The 26,622-nt window shown below is 46.1% G+C and overlaps 1 protein-coding gene across 1 annotated transcript in view; it reads left to right on the forward strand.

The window, feature by feature from the left end:
- The window catches only part of KIF26B (kinesin family member 26B), a 479,220-nt gene that overhangs the window by 330,382 nt on the left and 122,216 nt on the right, over positions 1 to 26,622 (forward strand). The window contains exon 5 of the mRNA XM_068538512.1: positions 1,640 to 1,823. Within this exon, the coding sequence (XP_068394613.1) occupies positions 1,640 to 1,823 (184 nt within the window). The remainder of the gene's footprint in view (positions 1 to 1,639; positions 1,824 to 26,622) is intronic.

Genomic DNA, 26,622 nt, shown 5'->3' on the forward strand with positions numbered 1-26,622 from the left:
ATGAGTCACTGTTTGTTCAGGGAGAGAATCTCACAGAATAATGAAAACTGCCAAGACAGGGACCAGACCAGTCACTGAATAATTCCACTTCACCTTTAATTTTAGAGAGACAGCATCAGGAAGAGTGACAATGAAAGCATGAGAAAAAAATTACTCCTAGTTTTTTCTTTTTGCTGTTTGGGAAAAGAAAGCATTGTGGAAATCTCCTTTTAGTGCCTTCATTTTTCATCATCCTACAGTAGAGTCACCATAGAGGTCCCTAAGTTTGGCACATGGCATTGGGACTGTTCGGGTATCATTCCATCAAAATCTGTCATTCCTCGTGTGTCCCATTCCTCTGTATTTCACTCTTGTGAAATAGATGTTCAGTTTTACAGCTAAGGAAAATTAAGCTTTGAAGTGGTAATTCTATTTGCTGTATTTGTGCAGTGGCCATTTTGTAGCTCAGGGGATTTGTCAAAAGCATGGCAATTACTGATACAAAATTAAAATTAGCCAGTCCAGAGCTTAAGATTCAGATATTAAGGTGGAAGTTGGGGGGAAGAGAGTGCAAACAATGCTGGTTTAATCTTTTTGGCCTGCTTTGCTTATGGCCTGTTATGCAGTTGGTAAGAACACAGGATGGATTGTAAGGTTTTGATGTGTAGAATAAAGTCACGGTAGCCCATTTGTTTTAAGCAGCAGCTAAAATGTTTAATAACCTTTCGTAAGGAAATTGGAGTTCTTAGAACATGAGTATAGTGTGAAAAACACCAAGAATGAACCCAGAAGTGAGTATGTTACAGTCTGTGAAATGCCTTTGCCTGATTTTCCCCTCTTCTCTATGATAAGCTTGTCATGTTTCAGGTGTTGCAGAACACTTGAACGATGGAAGATGTGTGATGTGAACAATCAATGTTATTAACGATGCGGCACCTTCCCTCCCACCTTTCTGTTTGTGTCCTCTGCCACCTTTGTGGGTTCTGACTGTATCACCCCTTGCACTTGCCGTGAACTGCATTTTGTAGTGAAAGACCACCCTACATAAAAGCCTGTTTTCCACATGAGCCACGTCTAGTCTCAGAACCCTACACCTTGGCTGGAGTTTATTCTGATTGGGTGTTATGTTTCTAAAACAGTTTGATTTGTATTTCCCCATTGCGCTGGGGTGTGTGTTTTTCTTCCACCATCACATCCACAGCATGCCTTGAGTGGTCACCGCGTGCTTCCTCCTCAGACTGGTTTGGATTTTACAAGGTGTTAGAGTTTCTAAAAAACTCATAAGGTCTCTCACACTTGAGTTTACACCAGAAGTTATGGAGCGATTAACCTAATAGGTGCTGTGTATCCCCAAAGATGGCCAGCTTTATTCATGCTTAAGCTGAGTGTTTGTGGATAACCAACAATTCTTTGTAGATCGCAGCTGCAGGACCGTGCAATGCTGTGGTGTCGCTCTGCCGTGTAAGTGATCGGGCAGCTCCCTGGGTTCACTCGGTTGCAGTCAGGGGCTACCACCAGGCACTCGGAGGAAGAAGAGAGAACCGTTTAGCTGCAATCAGACCCAGGGGCTTCTTTAAGAGAAAGAACATAAAGTGACCCTAGCATATCTGATTGCATATACTTTTTCCTTTATTGTCTTTTTCTGAATTTTTCCCTCCAGGGCTGCCCAGAAGTTAAATCTTTCTTCTAAAAAGAAGAAACATCGGCCTTCCACTTCTTCCGTTGCCGAGCCACCTCTCTTTGCCACCAGCTTCAGCGGGATTCTGCAGACTTCCCCGCCCCCGGCCCCGCCCTGCCTGCTGAGGGCCGTCAACAAGGTGAAGGACACCCCAGGCCTGGGCAAGGTAGGCACCTGTGCCGTGTGCCACGCTGGCTCTGTGTGTGGGGTTCTGCATCAAAGGCAAGGACGAGAATGAGGGCTCGGTTTGTTTGCTAAAACAAGAAGGCGACAGGGAGAGAAGGAGAAGAAATGAAAGTCGTTTGGAAGTACTGTAAAATTTTCTTTGGTTACATACACTAGTAGTCAATTAAGACATTCCAATTATTGGAGGTGTGGTTTGATTTTGGCAGAAAGAAAAGAGCCTTGTATTGTTTGACAGAACTGTACCCAATTGAAGAAAAGACCCCGTAACACAAAAGACAGAGGCAGAGGCAGGAGAGACCAAGAGACACGGTATAGGAATAAGACATGAAGATGCTTTGTCACTTCCCTGGCACAATTTCATTGTTCCTCGCCTTCAGAGAAATCACAAGCTCTACTTTTGAACCAGTCCACTGATGGGATTTCTGGGGAGCATTTTCTGTGTGCCATTCTAGCCAAGAAGTGCAATTTTGAATTGTTACAACCACTTAGAAAGAGATGGGGAACATTATGATGAGATATAGAAACACCATCACAAGACCTGGCTCAGCTATGTTTGGGGTAACTTCGTTTTTAGATGTCATCTCTTAACTGTCTCTTCTGAGATAAACGTCTGGGTGAAGTAACTTATGGTTTACTCTTCAGTGGGTAAATAAGCTGTGACTTATAAAACCATTTAGTTGAAGAAGGCGGTGGCTGTCTTCTTTCTTTTACTTTCATCAGAAGGAGGATGGTACACACCACCTTGCCAGTTCCCCGCCACCGACTTAACAGGACTCATTTTCGGGAGGGTGCAAGTCTTGCTGAAGGGAGCGGCTGCTCAACTATGTGGACGAAGATTTTACTTATTTAGGTCACTGATTCCCTGTCCCCTTAACCCTCAACATGATTATTCCCGGGTTCACGGTCTTCAGTGGCCTCAGCCTCACCAGTGGTCCTTCTGGAGTTTACCCCACACCCTCTGCCCTTCTTCCTTGGTGCTTTTCTCCTTTTTCTCGATGATTTCTCCCACCTCCTCCCATACCCTCCCACCCCCTATTTCATCACCCACTGGGAAACTCCTAACGTGCTAAGTTACTCCTTCCAACAGAGTCTACATTTTAAGATTATGTTGAATAGAGCAATGTTTATTCTTTTTTTTTTTAATTTGCTGTACTTTATTTATTTATTTATTTTTGGCTGTGTTGGGTCTTCGTTTCTGTGCGAGAGCTTTCTCTAGTTGCCGCAAGCGGTGGCCACTCTTCATCGTGGTGCGCGGGCCTCTCACTATCGCGGCCTCTCTTGTTGCAGAGCACAGGCTCCAGACGCGCAGGCTCAGTAGTTGTGGCTCACGGGCCTAGTTGCTCCGCGGCATGTGGGATCTTCCCAGACCAGGGCTCGAACCCGCGTCCCCTGCATTGGCAGGCAGATTCTCAACCACTGCGCCACCAGGGAAACCGAAGCAATGTTTATTCTAACGGAAAGCATCCAGTCCTGGAATGTTCCATGGCATTGGGCGGGGCTTTCCCAGGCCCAGAGGTGAAGTAGGAGACCAGGCAGCCTGCGAGGGCTGCTCTAGCATCGCTGGCCAGGGAGGGAGATGGAGGAGACCACACGAGCAGGACTCACGCAGGTGGGAGTGGCATCCCCGCGGGGGCACACACACTGCGGTCACAGTGGATGGCTGAGAGGCTGCCTTCTAAGGAAGATGGGTACAAGTAACTGCAGGGCTTTCAAAACTGTAGAAAACAAATGAATTGTGGTAAGGTACACATAACAGAAAATTTACCTTCTGAGCCATTTTTAAGCGTGCGTGGACTTTGGTTTTGCTAAGAGGAGTTTGGAACTTTGGTGCCGGAGCTGAACCGCCCTGGACACAGTGACCTCGAATGTCTCCACTGCAGTCTCCTTCTCCTCTCCTGCTCTGAGTGACACCCTACTTCTCTTCTGAGTACATGTGAATCAATATTTAAATGCTGTCGCTCTAAAGAGGTACCAGACTATTAGCCAACCTGGAGTACTCATACACCCCACTACGGCCCTGTCCGGGACACCTCAAAGTGAACCACATAAGAAACTATCTTCCTGCATCTATAACAGTGGCCCAGTCTCTGGTTCCTAAAAGGGTTGTTGCAGATACATCTTCAGGTGGGCCTGGTCCCCAAGCCTAGGGCCTTCTGTCCCTTCCTTCCCCCATCCCTACCCGCCTCCCTGGAATTCTGAGACAAAGGGATCAGGGCACCAGGCAGGGTCTGAACCAGCAGAAAGACTGTTTCCAGCCAGGGTGACCTGGGACCTGCACGAAAATAATCTGGAAGGCACTGGTCTAATCTTGGTTTCATGATGTACTGTATGTAGTGGCCAGTTAGAAGTATAATTATAAGTAACATAAGCAGCATAAGACCAGGTATAGCTACAATTAATATTATCATCATTCACAGACTAAAGCTTGCAAATCACACACTTATTTTTTTAACGTAAAATACTATCCCTTTCTCTCATTTGCAGTCCGATGTGCTTCTTTCAGTGGGAGAGAAAGGGTGACATTAACCAGCCAGGAATGCAGGAAGCCCGGAGTTTGTCCATGGAAGTGGGGTCACCAGACTGGGTGTCACAGAAGGTGACAGAAGGTGTGACTTCCGTCTGACGAGTGGCCTCAAGGCAGCTGTCCTGCTGAGCATGGGGGTTGGGGCATTGGTGGCGAGAAAGTGACAGTGGGAGAGGGTGTGCTTTCTGGAGGGCAGTGTAATTATATACTTTTACTTGACGTGTGATTGAAACCGGAGGTCCGCGAGCACACCTCCCATCACGCCTCCTCCTGCTGAGACGTGCTTCACAGAAAGCCAGACGGCCTGGCCTTGATTCTGCCGCGGAGGCGCCAACCGTCTGAACTTGGTGGAGGCCCATTTCCCAGACTCATGCTTCTCCCACCCCGAGAGTCCACTACTACGAGGAACTGCATTCCTCTTATCCATATGGAAAAATCCCCATAGGTTTATCTCTGTTGCATAATTTACATGTTAACGTTTCAAAGAAATACAGTGGAGTTTCGTATAGAACATAAAAGAACTGGCGCTATATAGAGGTCATTACATTTGAAGTAGAAAAGCTTGATTGAACTGCCAAAAGCAACTTAATTGTTTAACCTGGGCGGGGCGGGGGGGGGGCTCTTGAGGCGGGATGGGGAGCCAGCCCAGCGCAGCTGACGCCACCTCGCCCACCTCTTATCCTTAACCACCAAGGACGTCCTCGGGAGACCTGAAGACCGGCTTTTGTGGGTTTGTTTAGAGCTCTCCTCTCATTTGTAGACAAGACAACTGAGGCCCCGAGGGAGCAGGAGATTTTCCAGTGCCTTCTGAGTCAAGCCCAGAGGTCAGGACCTTTAAGACATTTTATTCTCTTCCGTCTCACTGGGTGGCCTCTAGATATACATGACCTTTAAAAATCTGAGTGGAGGCAAGAATGTAATGGGACCATAATAGTAGCAAAATAAATTGGGAACCAGTCGCCTCCATCCAGTGGAGAAGGACATGTGTCCCTTTTCAGAGTCATGGATGGGAGAGAAAGGGCAGTGACAGGCCATGGTAGACACACAGCGAGTCAGAGGTGCTCCACAGACCCCTCCCCTCGTCCCACTGCCGGTGATTTCCAGCAACAACTTCTTGCCTCCCCGCACCCCTTCCTCCACCCAGAGTCATTGCTGGCCACCAAGTGCATCTTGAGGCAAAAGCTTTTCTGGAGGCCACAGTGATGGAAGAACTTGGGGTAACTTCAGTGCACTTGGAGCTGAATCACAGCACACTCACAACACAGGAAACACCTCAGAATCCCTAGCACCTAGAGCAGTACTTGGCACAAAGCAAATATTTATTGAGCACCTTCTATGTGTCAGGCCCTATGCTGGGCACTAGGCTTGCCCTGATGGACACACAGGCAGAATGCCTGCCCCGACAGCACTTATAATCTAGTCATTATAACAGTCAGCCTTAGACATCTCACCGACTTGGACCAATATGAAGGACTATTTGACTTAAGGAAAAGTTGGAATCACAGACTTCAAATAATTCTGCCTAACTTTCGAGTTATATAAAGAAGCTACAGTACTAAGTGGTCTTGTAGAGACATTTTTAATGAATAGATAAAGATGATTAGTGGATCAAAGCAGCTTAGTCCCTGTTTATATTTCATGGGTTTGGCTTTATGTAAATGATATTTCTAATCTGTTTGAAAATGGTTCCTTCTCCTAAGTCAGTAAAAGCTCTTCATGAAATTTGTTTGCACAATTAATTAACATCCATGTTTAAGGTTCATTTGTTAGTGTGTCAGAGATTAATGTCAGAGCTCTTAGTATTGGATTACAAGCTTCTAGAGCAAAGCATCTTATCTGTTTAACTCAGTATTTGGCTCTGCAGCCCCACCACGGGTGCATAAATGCTTTTTTTTTTTTTAAACTCTCTTTTTTTTAAATTTATTTATTTTTGGCTGTGTTGGGTCTTCGTTTCTGTGCGAGGGCTTTCTCTAGTTGTGGCAGGCGGGGGCCACTCCTCATCGCGGTGCACGGGCCTCTCACCATCGCGGCCTCTCTTGCTGCGGAGCACAGGCTCCAGACGCGCAGGCTCAGTAGTTGTGGCTCACGGGCCTAGTTGCTCCACGGCATGTGGGATCTTCCCAGACCAGGGCTCAAACCCGTGTCCCCTGCATTGGCAGGTAGATTCTCAACCACTGCGCCACCAGGGAAGCCCCTGTAAATGCTTTTAAAGGTGAGAATGGTAATGGCCACAGTCACATTCATGATGATGACAATTTACCTTGTTAATTCTCCTCTTCCTGGCGGTATTCCTGAAGGGAAATAACATGAAGCATGAAGGGAAAAGGAGCCTTCTTTTCCTTCATAATCTCCAGGAATGCCTCAAAAAGATGGAATCATCAGCACTCAGCCTTGGTTCCCCCAGATATGTTTTGGGAATATAAGAAAACTCTTATAGGTGGGTGCTAGCAACAAGAGAAGAGATTCTATAGAATTTGAAAAGATCATAAAAACTGGATGAAACAAACATGAATAATTATGGAAAATTGAGCTGGAGACAGGTTGAGGAGGGCTTGTCCTACTCGATTCACTCGGTGAATATCTGTAGACATACTGTGTTCCAGGTACTGCAGGAGGTGCCACTGCTGGGGACAGTACACAGAAGCTGGTTGGCTGCTCTGGGCCACATGCCTGCAAAGGAAGGGGGGGTGTACATCCTGATCTCCATGAACTCTAGGCCCCTGTGAAAATGCCTGCCTGGCGTTCAGCCTCAGCCATCACTCCTGAGCTACAAATGCTGTTTCCTTCTCCTGGGGACCCCTGCTTAGCCCTAGTCTGGGTAGAAGAAGGGTTGTGTGGTATCCGTCACACTGGATCCCCATCGCCACTCATGCCCATCCATCTGTGCATTTCCGAAGTGCCTCACTGAGATTTCTCCTCTGCAGACAGTGCAGCCCCAAGGCAGACGATTCTGCGGAGTCCTTGGAGTTGCGATTTAGAAATAGACTTGCTTGTTTGGCTAAATTATCTTTCTTATGCAATAAAGGCTGGAGCCATTATTCTATTTTCTTCACAGTCCTCGATTTCAAGTCATCTGCCTCTTATTTAGCACTACTTTTCAAACCTGGTAGCAACATATTTTGACCTCTGTTAAAACATAAAACATATATTCTCTAAATAACATCTCTCCCCGCAACACACACGTACACACACACACACACACACACACTCTCACTCACTATTTCGCTCATTTACCAGGTCCTATATTATCTAGGTTTAGTTTAATTCTAAACTTGCACTTATTTGGTGGTAAACTAATAGCATGGTAAAAAAATAAATGAACCATGTGCACTTTTCAGTAGAGATTTTTTCCCTTTACAGATTTCTTAACGTTTTTAGAGCAGAAGTCATTCAATTACTAAACCCTTGTTACACTGCAAGGAAGAAGAAGCCAAGATAACTGTTCAATTTATGTTCTCATTACAAGAGGAAAACAGTAAGATAGAAAAATTAGATTAAAATAAGATTTTTTTAAGGTACGAATGTAGCTCTTATTCATCTGTTCAACAAGTAGAAATGGCTGATGTAGCTCTCTCTTGTTCAGGAAGTGATGCCAGGTTATACCAAGGAGAAAATTTCATGCCTTCCAGCCCACCAAGGTCCGGGTTATTTAAATAGTATGCAAATTATCAAATTCCTCATTATCATTTCTACTATTCCTCATCCTGAAGCTTTATGAGAGAGAAAAGATTTGAGTCAGTCTGTAACATTCATTTCAAGTATTCGAATGTGATGGAAAATTCTCGATCCCACTACTCACTCACCAGTGATTACTCCCCCCCTTACACACGCCAGACAGTAGAAAGGAACCGTGAGCTTTCTATTTTGGTGTGCTTTGTGGGCGTAGGGAGAAATAGACTGCGTAAATAATACATGCACATTCATCAGGATAGCTGGCCTGATAGCTTTGAAAATTGAATTGTTAGCTCTTCTGGGAAATAAACTCGTGTGACCTTCCACTCCCTAATTGCAGTTCTTTCCTGTGCTCTGTTGGTTGTGGTTGAGTCGGCTAAGCGCCTGTAGTTAGAGTTCGGTTTTTTCCTCCTTCCTTTCTTTCTTATTTTGACCCTTCCTCCAACCTGCATCTCCAGAGAAAGGAGACTTAGAGAAAATGTTCTGACTCATTAATCTTCGCGGTTTCTTCTCCCGCACCCCCCGCCGTGTATGCAGAGGTGCATGCACCTGTCCTAGAGCCCGCCCCCCCCCACCCCCGCCGCCGCCGCACATGCGCAGCATGATGCGCCGCTACCGGAAACCGGAGCTCAGGAAATGCAGGTGCCGCTGCCCGGAGCGCTGCTTCTGGAACCTGACCGCGGAAAGTGATGGGGAGAGAGTTTTTTCTACACCCCCTGCCATGCCACTCTTGAATTTATTAGGCTCATTCTTGCAAAGACAGGGAAGTATTAGGAAGATGTTCTCCATTAAAGGCCACTGGACAGAAAAGTCGTGGTAAACCACGTGTAAAAGAAAGCACGGCGGCCATTGTTGTTCTTCATTATTAACATGACTGCCTTTAAGACAGCTGATCAAGTTGTATGGATATAATTTTCGGTTGGCTTCATTATTAGGTCGAGAACGAGAAGGGTAAGGAGCACATTTCAGTTTAATTACATCAGATTTCTGATAGGATGGCACATTATATATAAAATACTCATTTTCTGGTTTTCTTTGCCTGAAATATCTACACAGAGCAAACTGTATGAAAGGACTCTTGGGTAAGCAGGGAGGAAGTTTGTACCCCTTCAGTGCCAGATTACATAAAGGACACCCAAAAAATGTTGAGTACTTTAACGTAATTCTATTTAGTACTAGGCATCCTAACTGGGCATTCAGCACTGTGTAGTGCTGAATGATAGAGCTGCATGATAGAGCTGTGGTAATGAGGCAGAAACACCAAGAGCATCTAAAGGACAAGACCCTAGTGGTCCTTGGCCCTGCTTACTCCTCAGCACCTGAGTTGCCCTGGGAGGGTGACATCGGGGAGGTGCTGCTGCCTAGTGCTGGCACCCTGGCGGTGTGCAAGCACCATCAGCATCCCTCACTGAGAAGTTTTCCCAAAGACCATCTTGTCCAGGCCTCCCATTGTGCATAAGAAGAAACTGAGGCCCAACAAGATGAAGTAACTTGTCAACCCATTTTTGTGGGAGAAGACAAAAATTTAAGCTTTGGGGTGTGAAAGATCATGAAAAGTCATGAAGACTTTAAGGCAGAATTTGAGTGATTCTTAAGCTTTCCCCCCATTTTGTGACTTTCAGCTTCAATTCTAAGACTCTATTTTTAGGTATTAAGTGGAGATGATGTGTGTGTGTGTGTGTGTATGCACACACATGCACACACTTGTGTGGAAGGAGGTGGAAGGTGATTTTTCTAAAGGGGCTTTTTAAAGGCTATAAACCTTTACCATAATTGGAGGATAGGTTTGGGGCCTCCCTGAATACCTGTAATCCCTAATTAGCATCCTGACTTATGGAATGAAAACACAAGATAAAATGAGGGAATTCTCTCTGGAATCAATGTCACTTTCTCAATTAAACAAAGGGCAATAAGATGGATGATAATGCCAGAATACGGCTTTTGATCATTCTTTGTCCAAAAACCACATTTTAGTCAGGCTCAGCACAATTAGACAATTACTGATGTCAAGAGTATGGGACTAGTAGGTATATTTTAAGCTAACATTTCTAACATCTTATCTTTCTGCGTCTTTCTCTTGCTAATGGCTGAAAGAGAAGTTAATCATGATTTGCTATAATTATCCCATTAAAATGGGATTGATAGTAATGTTTTATAAAAAAAAATGGTGAGTCCAAACTGCTGAGTTAATTAGAAAGTTGTCCTTTGTGCCTCAGAGTAGGAAACGCTCTTCTTGCCTACTCAATGATGAGCATAACAAAACATTTGAATTCCTTTCTAATGCTTCACTGAACTAAAATGTATCATTATGGAGGGGGAAAATCGTTCTGATACATTCTTAAAAGCAAAACATATTTTGCTTAGATTATTAAATAGTTTCTGAAATAAAAATCCTCTAGCTCCTGAGAGCCACAACATAAGACTTCCTACGTTCTCTCATATTGCTTTACAAGTTCAGTTTAGCTCTGTTCTGTGTAGCTGTCTTCGTCCGTTCCAGCTACTATCACAAAAATACCATAGACTGGGTGACTGAAACAACAAACACTTATTTCTCTCAATTCTGAAGGCTGAGCAGTCCAAGGTCAAGGTTCTGGCAGATCTGGTGTCTGATGAGAGCTCTCTTCCTGATTTGCAGACAGTCACCTTCTTGTTGTATTTCACATGGTAGAGAGCAGAGAGAGAGCACAAGCAAGCTCTCCTGTCTCTTCTTATAAGGACACTAATCCCATTCATGAGGGTGCCACCCTAATGACCTAATCACCTCCCAAAGGCCCCACCTCCAAATACCATCACCTTGTGGGTTAGGATTTCAATATATGAGTTGGGGACAGGTGAACAAACATATGGTCCACAAGCCAACCTCTAAGTTCCAGCACTGAATCTGAGTATTTGACTTTCTAGATGAAACAACAGAAAAAGAACCATGGCAGTAGCATTTAGTGCTAGGGACAAAATTCCTTCCAAGTTTCTTTTCCTGTTCCCTTGGTCTTGCCTGTGTGTTCCATGCTGCAGCCAACTATTCAGATAGAAATTTTGTCTATTTGCAGCTTAGTTGAGATCTCCTTACCACCAACAATGAATATTTGGTGGATTCATTAGTGGAGCAGTGTACCAGCTGTAGCTAATCAAATCGTGAACTTGATCTGTTCCTTGTTTTAAGTATTTTGAGAAAACATTTTACCATATTTGTACCAGAAGGTTTTCAACGAAGGGCAAAGTTTTAAAAACCCAATCAGTAAAATACTCCCTGCACTGTGTCATGTAAAGCACTGGAAAGTTAAAAATCACAGGAAATGGGAAGATCAGAGAGCAGGATTGTTGGTCTGCCTTCCCCCACGCCATCCCCCATTCTATAGAACCCGGTAAAAGTAGCACCCTACAGGGGCCCCAAAGGACTCCAGGGCGAATAAAACGCCATTCAGACTACCACCAGCTACGTGGCTCTGAAATCAGGCTGTCTGCTCTGGTTCTAAGTGCAAGTGGCCAGAGCCTGGGCAAGAATGGCACCAGCAAACTTGCTCTTGTCTAGAGGTCATGCTGTTTCTCTGCTCAGCTTCTGCTTGGCTGGTTCCTACCCATCCCAGGGATATCTGCAGAAATGCCACTTCCTTGGGGAAGATTTCCCTGGTTAGGTGCCCCATTACATGTTTTCATAGCACCCAAAGTTACTCTTCGTTGCATTCATCACCCTATAGATAACTGATCTCTATAGTTCCATATTTAATGGGTCTCTTTATTGTCTGTGAGCTTCATGAAAGCAGGGCCATGTCTCTCTTGCCCCACTTTGAATCCTACCCAGGTGCTCAGTAAATAGTAGGTGTATTAGTCAGGGCTCTCTAGAGAAGCAGAACCAACAGGATGCATGTGTGTGTGTGTGTGTGTGTGTGTGTGTGTGTGTATGTGTGTGGAGAGAGAGAGAGAGAACACACAATTATGGAGGCTGGCAAGTCCAAAATGTGTGGGAAGGCTGGCAGGCTGGAGACCCAGGGGAGAGTCTGCTGGCAGAATTCCCTTTTCTTCCAGGGAGGTCAGTCTTTTTCTATTAAGACCTTCAACTGCTTGGATGAGGCCCGTTCACGTTATGGATGGTCATCTGCTTTACTCAAAGTCTGCTGACTTAAATATTATTCTCATCTAAAACATACCTTCACAGAAACATCTAGAATAATACTTGGCCAAATATCTGGGTACTGTGTCCCAGCCAAATGGACACAAAGAATTAGCCATCATACTAGGTGAATGAATGGATGGATGGAATCATGACCTGGGTCTCCATTCTGCAATGATGATCCTTCACATCTGTATAAGGCTTGTGGCTTACACTTCCTTTCATCCATATTGTCTCTCTTGATCTTTCATACAGTTCTAAGAGGTGGGCAGTAGGGGGCAGGGGGGAGTGTTAGGTCCTCCTGATGGATGAGATTCAGAGAAGGTAAGACTTTTCCCAGAGGTGTCACGGCTTTTCAGAGTGGATGGGAACACCCTACATCTTTGTTTCCAGTATTCTTTTCCTGATCTTACAACATATATTGGCCATTTCTTAGTGCCACTGAAACACCGTTCTGAGTGTTTCACAGGTATTAACTTGTTAAATCCTAATTATGAGTCTGTGGGAAGGGTCTGTTATAATCACCCCCATTTTACATCGGAGGAAGCTGAAACAGATGTGAGGAATCTGCCCGAGGTCACGTACCTGGTCCGTGGTGGGGCTGGGATATATATACGAGCCCTGGTTCTGGGACTTGTTCTCTGGATGGCTACATGATGCCGTCTCTCTACACACTTCATATGTAGTCATTTGGCTTCAGAAAAGACCCGGTAAGCAGACGTCCCTGGCTGTCATGGGGCAGCTGCGTTTGCAGGGTGGTGAACGTGGACAAGGCAAGCACCAGGGCATCCTCTTCTGCTGCCAGCATCCTGCCGCTGTCCTCTCCACTCATCATCTCAGAGAGCTTTGTAACTGTCACCGTGGTGTTTTATCCCTTGTATTGAAAGCTCTAATGGTTTGGATTGTCTTGTGTGGCTCCTATTTCCATGCAGTAAGCAAGCCAGTGAAAGTAAACTAATATTCAAAATGATTTTTAAAAGGCCAAAGCAAACCAAAAAATGTCCTAAATTCCATGAGAGAAAAGTCCATTGTGCTTTAGCCATATTCCAGAATGACAACAACTCTGGGTCAGAGCTGAGTGGGACAGGGCCCCTGGCACTGACTTAACAGTGAATCTCATACTACACTATATTGAGCCATGTGGGTGACTGAGTCCCGTGAAAATTCTGTGTCTAGAACACTAGCTCAGTGCCGATAGAAATGTTTGGATGTCGACTTCTGTTTCAGGAGGTATGTTGTAGGTATTCATTGAGCAGTGGTCTGTGGAGACAGTGCTGGGAGAGGCAGTGCGCCCTGAACCCATCCTGCCTGCCCTCCCTGTCTGGCTTCTGCTCTTAATTTTCTCTCATAATGGACCACTCTCTCCCCTGTGTCCACACCCACCCCCTCTTCCAGAGCTGGCTAAGTGCCTGCTTTCGTCAACATCCCATATCTATTCCCCAAGCCAGCTCCCTGGATTCTCTGACGTTTTGTACCATGTACTACCCCTAGCACAGATTCTGCTCATTAACGATTTACTGCTTTATATTGCTCTCACTGTTTTATGGGTATAATTTATCTCCTCCACTGAGTGGTTAGTCGTGAGAGTGGGGATCTTGGTTTATGCTGCTTTCATATCCCTACAAATGCTTAGCCATATAACAGGCAGATAGAACTTCCTGCACTGAAAGACATTAAAGTATAGAGTATAACAGTCATTTTACGATTATTTTTCCTGCTTTTGCCTACACCATCCCTCATTCATTTATCCATCATCCATCCATGCATGTGTCTGTCCATTGGTTCATTCATAAGGCATGTATGATGTACCTGCTATGTGCTGGTCACTTTGGGAATACACAGATGAGTTCAAAATGGTCTCTGTCCTTAAGGATCCCCAAAACTGCTATTTGGAAGAGTTAAAAATCATTCTTGAGGCAGACAACTCAAACTAAAACTACCTGTTATTGTTATCATCATTCATAAGGCTGAAATTTGTACAAGATAATTGGCTTCCTGGTGAGTTTTCTCCCTTTTTCCTTTTTACTGAATCCACTATCATATTCCTAAAGTATTCAGATTGCATTGTAATGACAACTGATAGTGCAGCAGGCGGGGAAGGATGTGCTTTTGTTTCGTGTTTAACACTTTGATGTACTACCTGCAATTTCACCGCGATTAGTTTGTATGAATGAATCACAGTGGCGTGCAGAATGTTTGTGTTCCTACAGACCCTCTTAAAAGAACTCATGTGTCCTTTACTTACAGATAGAATTCCCCTGAAAGTATGTGATAAGGAAGTTGTACTCGTCCTCTCTGAGGTGGGCTGAAGCAAGGGGCTTTGTTCAAGGTCGTAGAGAAAGCCGTCTACCATCCTGGGTTATGCTCCTCCGTTGCCTCTGCATTCTCCATTCTGCTTTTATCACCGAGGGAGCCGCTTCCGACCTTTCAAAATTCCCATGTTGCCTGGTTTCTTTTGAGAATGCTCCTATTAAGATATGAGACTAACATCGACGATCGGTGAGATTCTGAAGTTATCTTGAAAAATATGTGTACTCGAAGATGGTATAGTCTGGAGTGGGGATGAGCAGAGGGGACTAAAGGAGAATGAAAAGGGTTTGTATAAATTAGAAGTCTTTTTAGTTTCAAGCAACAGAAACTCAAACTCTCAGGAATGGGAAATGACCTGAGGGATGTTGGTGTCTATGGCCCCAGACCCAGGAAAGTCAGGAAGGCCTGGAGCTGGGTCCGCTGAGGATCCAGGACTGTCTTTCTCTCTCTGCCTCTCATTTGTGCTTCCTCCGCATTTTGGCTTCATTCTTCAGTTCAGACCAGCCTTGGCCCTCACACAGCTGCTGACAGCTCTAAAGCGTCATTATCTTATAGCTCCCACCAGCAGATCCCGCAGACTCCTGTGACCCTAAGCTCAAAATTCCAGAGAAGGGCTGGAGTTGGCCCTGATTGGGTGTGGGGTGTGAAAAAGTGCCTGCTGCCATCGGAATATCAGGATTGGAGTGGCGAGGAATATGTCCAAGTAGAAGGACATGCTGCCCCACAGGAGTGGACAAAGGAAAGCCATCCTCTGCACTTTCAGAGGATTTGCAGGAAGGTTCAGTGAGCATTTAGCAAGAAAGACCAATGTAGGGGATGACGTGCCTCAAATTCAGATGCGACCCAGTCAGTAGTTACTGAACTTTTGAAATAAGGGTTTCTTTGGGAGTTCATTTTGTGGACCACTCATTTAGCAGTTTCTAGGGAAGAGTGACATGCATATTCAAGGGAGCTTAGAGAAAACAGGCATAAGCTCAGAGGGTAAAGTGGGGAGATGTGCGTGGGGAAGAAAATCTAAGACCTTGGAGACCTCAGAGGAGGACCTCAGCATCTCTGCGGCAGGTGAGCCCTGACAGTCTTGTGGTTCTCTCTGAAGAGACAGAGATGCAGCCCCGAGTCAGAGCTCCAGCTTGCAGGCGGCATTGATTCCAGATGAATGGTCTCACATCTACCAGTTAATGCTGGCCACAACCTGCTTACTCCGTAGAGCAAGCATTGCACAAAAATGCCCAAATTTGAGCACATCAATCTTCATGAAAATGTTTTGTTTCTCTCTTTACCCCGCTCCCACTGTGGCTCCCCACAGCCATCCCATTTCCCTAGTAGTGTGGAACTCACTGCCAGAAGGATGCACTCTCCCAAATTAACCCCATCCAGAAGTTACACTGTGAAACATACGCCTGGAGGGAGGCTGTAAGTGACATCTGTCTCACTCTAGACCATGATCTAACTCCCAAGAAACACTCATTCAACCGACACTCCTGACTGCCTACTCAAAAGTACCAGGCATTGTGTGGAAGACACCAGCTATGTAATATGAGCAAAAACAGATAGAGGTTTTTTTTTTTTAATTTTAGGTTTCCAGAATTTTCCAAATATCTTGGATAGTATCAATAATATGTGTTCATATATATTAATCTTTAGTTAGCAGAAAATCTGAACAGATTGGTAGATTTTAAGTGGCCTTGAATTGGCAGTCCGAGAGAGAATCCAGATCTCTTTGCAGAGGGGTAGCCAGAAGGAAGCTCTCACCATCTTCACTTTCTACATTGTCATCACCACCAGCAGTGCGATGAGTTAATGAAGTGGAATGTGGGGTAGTGGAAGGAACATGGATTAGAGATGTGCGTCAGAATCCCAGCTCTCTTCCTTCATTTGCTGTGTGGCCTGAGGGACTTTCTTAGTCTGTTCAGGTTGCTATAACAAAATACCACAGACTAGGTAGCTTATACATGACAGAAATTTCTTTCTCATGGCTCTGGAGGCTGGAGGTCCAAGATCAGGGTACCAGCATGGTCCGGTGAGGGCCCTCTTCTAGGCTGCAGGCTTCTCTTGGTATCCTTACTTGGCAGAAGGGTCAAGGGAGCTCTCTGAGACCTCTTTTATGAGAGCATTAATCTCATTCATGGGGGCTCCACCCTCACAACGTAATTACCCCCAAAAGGTCCCACCTCCTAATACCATCATCTTTGGGGGTTAGGATTTCAACATACATTTGGGGGGAATACAAACATTCAGACCATAGCAGGAAGGGTTCTCTGGGCCTTAAGCTCATTATTTGCAGAGGGGAAAAATAATCATACTTTGTCACAGGGTAATAGCAAGTCTGCAACAACTGTGCTTGAGGAAGCAAGGCCTGCAGCTAGATTTGGACAGTGGGAGAGCCTCTTCTCATGGTCCCGTGGAGCTCAGGGCGTGGTGGGATGTTCCAGACCAAGAAAGGTTGGGACTGAGACTCCCAGTGATCCATCGGTGTGGAAGTTTTAGGTGGGCTGTTCACGAGATGGGTATGGGAGATGTGAGTTCATACTGAGGTCTCAAATTGGATTTAAACCTATCAGGGGAAGAGGCACAGGTGAGATACAGGCATTTTTGGGGAAAGGTCCAGATTGAGGCCAATCTCGGGGGATGTCCATCCAACCAGAAGTGAGATATTTAGTCAACAGCCCTCCAAGGTTGAGGGGGAAAGGGGGTGACATTGAGGGGAGTAACACTGGGTTTCAGGGACAAGAAATCCATCTTGGATACTAAGAAGGCCCTTGATTCTTAGAAAACTAGGGTCCTAGGGTCACAGCCAGAGCAGCGTGGAATGAATGACCCACCATCTAGATGCAGGGCCAGCGGGTGACCACCTGCAACTTCTCAGGGTCCTCTTGTGAAGGACAAGAGTGGTTCCCAGGCCTGCAGGGGACTGAACCTGGATTGTGCCAACGGCTGCCCAAATTCTCCACCCCACTCCTGTCCAGCTGATCACATGGCTTCCCTTTTAAGCTCACCCTTGCCTCAGCTGAAAATCCAAAACACTCAGCCGGGGGCTGCCTGGGGCTGCTCCAGCCCTCCAGCCTGGCCTTTCCCTGCTGGCCCCTTTGGACCCCAGGGAACGGTTTTCAGTGCTGCAAGGAGGGCGCCTCCTCTCACTTCCAGGCCTTTGGCCCTGCTCCCACATCTTCCTCCTTGGTTCTTAACTCATCTTTCTTCTTCAGGCTTGAATTTGGGCGTTATTCTCCCCCGGAAGTTTCCCTTGGGCCCCCCAAGCCTCTTGCTGTCCTCACAGCACCCTGTGGGCCTCCAGTTCAGTGTTTACTTTGCTGTGTTGGATCTGGCCCACTTCCCCCGGGGGCTCTGAAGGCAGGGACTTCATCTGACCATGTCCAGGCCCTGCCCTCCCTGCACACAGTAGGTGCCGGCTAAATGTCCGTTCACTGAGGATCAGAGGGCAGGGTGCCCACCATGTTTCCTGCCAGCCCTCTCAGAACATTCAGGTTGAATAATTTCAGTCACCATTTACTTGCATAGCAACATAACGCTTGGGAAGGATGCATTTATTTGCAAGGCCAAATGCATGACATTGTCACTCACGAGACCTCAGTCCCAGTGTCTCACTTACCCAGGCTTGGAGAGAGGTGAGAAGGGGAGAGGGTTAGTTAATGCATTTTCTGTCTAGGTGATTTAGTGTCACAGAAGATGCTCTCAAATCTTTGACAGGAGTCGAGGCAGAATTCTTGTCAGATTATATAAGAAAAACGACTCATCATTCTGCTACATCCACTGGGATCTATTATGGGTTTTCTTAAAGCCTTTGTGTATGCAGGCTCATGGTACTTAAAATTTAAGGAGATCTGTTTTTACCACCAAATGGACAGTGAGTAACAAGGGTTTTTGATTTGTTCTTGGGTAAGTCTGTTTTTTTCAATCAATATTTTCAGCATTTTCGCTGCAGATTTCATGCCACGTTATATGTTACTGACGTGCCAGGCCCCTTCGAGATGCCTCCTTGTCTGTTCACCTGACCTGGTCTCTGCCAGGGATGCTTGTCTCCCCATCACTTGCTGGCCTGGAAAAAATGCCGTTCTTCCCTCAAGGCCCAGCTCCTGCATGACCTGCCACCTGCAGCTCCTCTCCCTTGTCCCACCTCCATGCACTGTGCATGTGCCCCTGTACAGACCATGAATATGGAGGAAAGGGGCTGTATCTTGCTCACCTTTTTTTGGGGGGTGGGGTGTCTTTATTCATTTGAATACACAGATGCCTGTCACTTCAATTCATTGAGCATCTCCCATTTGCCATCTCCTCGCTTGGAAGGAGACTCAGATACCCCCAAGATGCAGATCTTGCCTTTAAAGAGCTTTCCTTCTGCTAAGGGAGGAGAGAGACTTGTTGAGCTACACATGTGATGCTGGGCCTGGCAACTTACTATTTCATTTCTTTCCTATGAAATAAAATTGTAGCTTATAGTATTACTTCATTTTAATTCTGCCATGATATTTGTTTTAAAATTTAGAGATGATCAGATGTTAATCCTCTATTCCTTTTACTATATTCTGTTCCTAATTCCATTAGAACAAAGAGGGAACTTGGATTATGTGTTGCTTTCACAGAGTACAGAGGTTTCAAACATCTCACTTCACATCATGAAGGTTCTCGGGGACCCCATAAGTTTCTGGGAACAGAGAAATGAAACTCTGACAAGCTGTCAGTCTCTCCCCTCCTGAGGAAGTCTGATGTGGGAATCTCAGGTTGTTCCACCTGCTGTCAGGTGCTCTGTCTCCCCTGAAGACATCCTTCCCTCCAGCTGTAAACTCCCTCTCACCACCCCTCACTCCCTGCCCCTACAGTGTTTTCATCAGACAGTGGTGACAGACAGACCCTATCTTCACCCAGGTGGCCTCCCCCAGACTCCCCTGTGCTCTGAAGAGAATAGATTCTGGACTTTGGCCTCTCGCCTTCAGAATCACAGCCCCCAAGGGGAGCCATGCTCAAGTATAATGCAGCTTGTACCCTCTTCCCGTGGGAAGCCTGGTTGATGGCAGCACAGATGTGATAGAGGGTGGCCCCGATCCCTTAGGAGAAACCAAAACACCTTAGAGAGGCGGCAAGTGCTGCCCCCAGAAGCCAGTCACCTGGTGCCCCAGATGCTGGGAACGTTTCCGGCTCATGGGCGGCTGTGTATCATGAGGGGCGTTAGACAGACAGGAGGCAGTGCTGAAACCCCACAGCACAGAGCTATTTCCAGCTTGGTCTTGGCCTGTTAATACTGAAACAGCAATGGTGCAGGCACAGACCGACAGACAGTACAGGGGTGGTGGAGGAGGAGAGCTGGACATGTGGGGAACAGCCTGGGCAGCCGCAGATACAGAGGGAAGCCATGTGGCGTGTGCAACGCTCCCCTCCCGGGAGAAGAGCAGACCTGAAACGAGAAAGGCGGGGTCATGTGCACACACAAACCAAGTGAGTGAACTGCTTGTGTAACTAAGGGGCAGGTACGTTCATTGTGGAGAGAACCACTAGGACCATTCTCTGTAATTCTGACTCAGCATTGATTTTTGGATCCCAGCAAAAAAGGGAACAGCATTCTCATTTCCACTGTAATAATAATCATAGCTAATACTTACATAGTGCTAACTGCTGAATACTGTTCAAAGTGTTTTGCATACATTCATTTACATGAATGATACATACATAATACAATATACTTACATGTAGTAACTTATTTACGTGTATGATGCACAAATGTGTGTTTACATACATTAACTCACTTACAGACATAGTACATTTATGTACTGTCTTAGTCCATTGGGGCTGCTATAACAGAATGCCATATAGACTCGGTGGCTTAAACAACAAACATTTATTTCTCACAGTTGATTGATGAAGACGCTGGCAGATGTGGTGTCTGGTGAGAGCCTGCCTCCAGGTTCGTAGATGACCATCTTCTTGCTGTGTCCTCACATGGTGGAAAGAATGAGGGAGCTCTCTGGGGCCTCTTTTGTAAGGGCACGAATCCTATTCATGAGGCCACCACCCTCATGACCTGATCACCTCCCAAAGGCTACACCTCCAAACACCATCACACTGGGGGTTAGGTTTCAACATATGAATTCTGGGGGACACAAAGTTTTGGTCCATAACACATATGTTAGCTCATGTACATACCTAAATACATTTACATACGCTAATTTAAATCTATTTTACTGGTGACAAACAGGCACGGAGAGTCACACGCCTGAGGTCAAACAGGTTAACTCTGGCTCCAGAGTCTTAGCTCCTGCCGGCTCTGCATCAGCTTGTGCTGCCTCTCATGGTGTGATTTGGATCAACAGCATGTCTGTGTGCATCTTACCAACTATTACTAGTAGTTTCATCAGCCCACCGGCCCCTCACAACAGACCCACAGAGCATTTTACAGATGAGGCAGAAACCGAGGTTTCCTAGTCATGGAGGGATTCAGTGGGGACGTGAGGGCTCGTCCAGCTCTGCGGCCTCCTCCTCCTGCAGCACGTGCTTAATACCACCCCTCCAGCTTTTTCCCCCAGGGCTGCGGTGGTCACTGTTGCACACCTGGATGGCTGATGGGGCAACTTCAGGAGGGACCACGTCCTACCGGCAACTTAGTTCTCCAGCTCTCTCTGCCAGACTTGGCCATGAAACCACCTTCCAGCCGTGTGAGTGGCCACCGCCAAGAGCCAAGCCCAGAGATTAGGAAGGGCGGAGCATTGGGGCAGTGGGGGGGGGGGCGGTGTCAGGAATCCTACAGAGAGGATGAGACATGAGAGGGTAATTTGGTTTGTGACTTTAACCTTTTGCACCTAATATGACAGACTTCAAAAAACATAACCTGGTGGCAAAAAAATGGCAGTTGTTAGGTTTTACCCTTAAAATAGGAAGATCCTCACATCGCTTAAAAGGGGTCTTCAGGGAGAAACTTACCAGAACTCTCACGGTTGGCTCTGCTGCTTTGGCACATGCTCATTAGGAAAGCCAGGCCAGGCCTCAGGATTCGAGCCTCTGTTCCCAACTTTTTTTTTTTTTTTTAATTTTTATTTATTTATTTATTTATGGCTGTGTTGGGTCTTCATTTCTGTGCGAGGGCTTTCTCCAGTTGCGGCGAGCGGGGGCCACTCTTCATGGCGGTGCGCAGGCCTCTCACTATCGCGGCCTCTCTCGTCGCGGATCACAGGCTCCAGACGTGCAGGCTCAGCAATTGTGGCTCACGGGCCCAGTCGCTCTGCGGCATGTGGGATCCTCCCAGACCAGGGCTCGAACCCGTGTCCCCTGCATTGGCAGGCAGACCCTCAACCACTGCGCCACCAGGGAAGCCCTGTTCCCAACTTTTATGCACACCGATTCCTCTGGTGTCTGCATGACTAGTCATTTTCCCATCTGTCGACACAGTTAGGGAATCTACCTGTTAGCACAAGGCCGAGACCCCGGCTTCTCTGCTCTCTGCCTGGATGACCCATTGCTCTTGGAGAAATCCTTGAGAGGCCCCAGGAGGGCGTGAGTCCCCCTGTCTCTGCCCCTTTGTATGCACTTATCCCACTGCATTGTCGTTCGTTACTTGTCCAACTTCCCATCCGACGGTGAATTCCTTGTGAGAATTTGAAAAATCATTGCCTTGGCAGTCTTTACATGGGCCGCCTTCCCACCTCCCAGCACAGAAGCTGGCACTTAGTACATGTGTGTTCAGGGAATGAATGTGAGCTCCTAACAATGGATTCTGAAAGGAGCCTATTAAAGGCAGAAATCAGCAAAATTCAAATATTTCACATCAAATTCCATTCTCTTCCTGAAGACACCCCCTGAGTGCAATGTTGAACCCGTCCTTACTCCTTCCCACCCTCCCGGCCAGGCCCCAGCATCCTTCCCGGGACTTTTCCACAGGTTCCTGTTTTCTCTGCTGGTCAACGCATCCTCCTCTTTCTGCCCCCTCTTCAGTGCGTCCTCCCAACCACAGAATTATATTCCTAAACTCCAAGTGCGATCATTACACTTAATTACACTGGATTCCATTAAACAGCTGAGCGGGTCATGCTAGGCTCTGCACAATTCAATCGCAAATACCAGTGAGACTCCTGACTTCGCTCCTACCCCCAAACGCCACCACCCGCATTGCAGCCACACTGAAGCCTCAGTGTCCCCTGGCAGACCCTTTGTGTCCTGGAGTCTTCGCACCTGTTCTCTCTGCTGGAATCCACTTCCCCCCATTCTCAGCCACACAAACTGCTAATCCTCTGGACCACCCTTCCCCAGGCAGAGTGCACTTGCACTTTCCTTCTCTCTCTGCCAGGACTTCTTCTTGGCCTCTCTCTGTTTACTACTGCTGAGACCTCCTCCAGGGCAGAAGCTGGTCATGATTGCATTTCCTACTCCCAGCTTGATGCCGGAGTTGCTTCCCCTGCCCTTTTAAATGTGAACGTCTGTGAGGAGGGGACAACATTTTGAAAGCTTGGGGTTAAGTCCTGTCTGCAGTAACTCAGAAAGATAAGAAAAGGACCACCTCAACTGTGCACCTTTACATGAGCCATCAACAAAGGCTTTTCCATTGAAACCCAGACCTCAAGATACATACACGTCCCCTCCCATTGTGGCAGAGGTCACAGACCCCAGGGAATGGTCTCCTTTCCAGAGTAACGTTATAAAGAACAAAATTTGAATGCCCACAGTTTTTGGAGTTCACTGTGGTGAAATACACTAATTCAGACGTCACTGTCAGGAATGACGGACCCTCGCAAGTCACTTGCACAGTGTTCCTTAGTGTGTGTTCTTGCTCAGGTGAGAAATTAAGGTCATGACGTCGGTAATGTCAACAGTATTCCACCTCTGAAATAGATCTACATGGAACACGGGAGATGATTTAATTTGCCTCTGTGACCTTGCTTTGAAGATGCTCAGAGTTAGTTCGTGCAGATTATTTTTGCATTTGCTACAGGAAGTCAGTGAGCCATTTTCACGTCATGCGTGGAATAGGTAAGTTGGCTGTGGGGCCGCTCTTCTTTTCAGTTCAGCCTTTACCCCACTTGCCTCCCCCCTTCCAGGTAGTATAATACCTGCACCCAAAGGGCTGCACGTTCCACTCCTCAAGTTCCTTTCCTTCAGGGTCCTGCAAGTTAATGACAAATTAGATGACAGTTGTGTGCACTGTACAAAATCTTTTCCAGAATAAGGTAGAATATGAATGAGGGAATGAATGAATGCATGAATGAATACCAAACAAATAAATGCAATTCCTTGTGCGAAGATTAAAAACAAAGAAAGGAAAAAAAGAAATTAAGGGCAAAACTAATGATTATATCTCTTTCCCCAAAGCAGAAGCTTTCAAATGCAACATACTGTTTTCTAAAACTTGCTTCTCTAGCCATACTCGAGCCAAGAACACAAGGTCAAAGTTAAAATGGCTGTGTGCACCCCCATATCCTGGGTCCCCAGAGTGCATAGCCCTGCCCCCCAGCCCGGGCACAGGGTCAGAAGTAGCAAATGATGATTAATCAGGTGCCTCCTGTCTTAAGACACAGTCAACGTTTACAGTCTCTGCAGACCAGACTGTAGAAATAAGCAGACCCATAAAGGCCTGCAATTACTGTTTCCCCGGAGATATTCCAGATGCTGCTGGGTAAACTGTGACAGTGGCAGCACGCTTCCTGCTCCTGATTTATTCCATCCTGGAGGAGCTTTCCTTACATGGGCTTTAACATAGAAGTGACCGCTCCTGGCTTTTCAGGAGCTGTTTCAAGTCTTATTTGGCCACCCTTTCAGTGACTGGTGGTGGACAGAGTCCTACCTTGCCAAGTGGTGGAGCGGCAGACTTGCCTTCTCCAGCCCCCTGCCGAGCCGGCGCACCCTTCTTCCCTACCATCCCCAGGAGCTGCTGAGTAGGTTTGATGGGAGAGAGACAGTGGCTCGAAGGGACCTATCCCACCCCAACCAAACGCTGACATTTTATTGTGAACTCCAGTGGCGTACAGAGATGACCAGTGGCAAGAATACCACTGGTTTGGGTTGGAAGGGCTTTCTTACATTCTTCAAACCAAACCACACTGATAATTCAGTGGTCCACCATGACAAACTCTGAAAAAACTGGCCTGTTTGCTGAATGGTTCCCACTAGCTGAGCTCTGCAGAATTTGGGGATGTTGTGTAGCTGGATCTCAGGACAAAACTCTCCTTTAAATACTAAGAGTGCAAGCAGGATGGGGTTTTGCCAGAGCATGATGCTGTCATCATTCCCTGCTCAAGAGTTTTCATCTAAATTAACAGTCTTGGGTTAGAATTCAAAGGGGAAAAAGGCTCTCAAAGTCTTGCTTGCAAGGCTTGAAAGCGTGTGAAACGTCACATAGTTGGAGGCATTTCCCTCGGCGTGTGCAAAGGCATGAAAGGGAACAGGGAGCTAGAAGGAGCACTTATTGATTAGTTGCTGGTCTGGGCCAGTGACATCACACTCTGGTCCTGGGGTCACAGGGTCTCGTGGGGCTTCCTTGAGGGAGTTCTTAAAAGAAACTGAAGTCATAGAGAATTCGTTTATTTTGTGTCTTCACTTGCAAGTTCTGACTCTTCACTCAGTGTCATAGCACCGGTAAAGGATATGAGAAATAATAAACAACCCCAAGGGCTTCATGATCTCCGGGTCTTAAAGCCATTCATCCAGGCTGCGCTTCTGAAGTGAGCCGATACAAGAGGAATGATTTTAAAACTGGAGATTACGTTCTGTGACTTCCCTACTCTGAGCCAGAGGAAGTTAGACGTTTTTACCAGGTTTAAGACGATGAAGATGATTGGTTTCGCTCCATGCTCTCTGGACTAAGATGAGAAATAGGTTTAAGGGGCACTAAGAGAGTTTGGTTGGGTGTGAAGAATATTCCCTAGTCAGTGAATAAATGTTGTGATAGGCCACCAGGGAAGGTATGGAGCTTAATACCTGGGAATTGAGTTTGGATTTTGGAGCTAGAGGATTAAGCAAATGACCACTTAAGTTCTCGTTCTTTCTCTGTGTATGATTTACTTATAATTTACTCCACTGTCTATTGATTGTCTTCCCAAAGTATCCCACTGGGACTTAAGGGAAACTTCCCCTCAAAGAAAACAGAATGAAGAATCCAGCTAGGGGCTTCTTGAATGGTCAAGAGTTCTTTCTGTCTTATCTTTCCCTTGAGGCAAACCTGTGAGTTGGATAGGGACAGATGTTTTTAATGTCCACTTTATAGATGAGAAAACTGCAATTCAAGGATGTCAAGTGATAATTCCACACAGATTTGAAACTTTGGCATCATTTTTGTGTTGATTCTGCTCATCCCTCATTCAACCCATCACCAAACTCTGCTGATTTTTCCCTTATAATGTTACCTGCGTCTGTTGCTTTCTCTCCACATGCACTGTCCCCCTGTAGGGCTGTCATCACCCCATGCCTGGACCATTACATTGGTTTCCTGCATTACCTTTCAGATGCCAGTTTTGCCTCCTCCTCGATGCTTCCCTGAGTTTTGGAATCTTGGGAATATGAATTCACGTTTGTTCTGTTTGTTTGGCAACTCCCGTGCGTTGTGGGCACAGAGCTGAGGATGCTTGTGGCAGGAAAAGTTTCTGAGAGATTTCTTAACATACTGTGCCTTTTGTACCTCAGCGCTAACTCACAACAGTGCTCAGTATTTGCTTTCTGTCTGTGGACCTCTGTTTATGATAGACACAGAGTTGTATGAACGTGTATTTCCCCTTCAATGTTACACGGTCACTGAACGTCAGGTCACGAAAGTCAGGGAAAGCTCAAACTGAAGTTGTTTTGTTTTGTTTTCCCAGAATGAGGATTCACTGGTTTCGTTGCAGACTGGGGATTGAGGCAACATTATCCATGCTTGCAATTTCATGGTCACATTTCACAAAATTACAAGTAATTTTTAGCCTCTTAGTTACATCTAAAATTTAAAAACCTATCATGTTAAAATATATCAATTAGAATAACACTGCCTGCTTTATGATCCACGTTTTCATTGTTTGAAATAACAAAATTGCATTATATCCTATTTGGTTGCTTTCATGCCCCCTTCTCCAATTGGGTTGTAAGTCTCTCAGTGACAAAGAACCATGCTTGTTTATGTGTTAGGTACTAAATAAGACACTGAGTAAGTACCCATCACGTGGAATGCCCCGTACTTACCTGTGGTCCTATAGGAGTCAC

This window comes from Eschrichtius robustus, chromosome 3 (assembly GCF_028021215.1).
Source record: "Eschrichtius robustus isolate mEscRob2 chromosome 3, mEscRob2.pri, whole genome shotgun sequence".
Taxonomy (NCBI): domain Eukaryota; kingdom Metazoa; phylum Chordata; class Mammalia; order Artiodactyla; family Eschrichtiidae; genus Eschrichtius; species Eschrichtius robustus.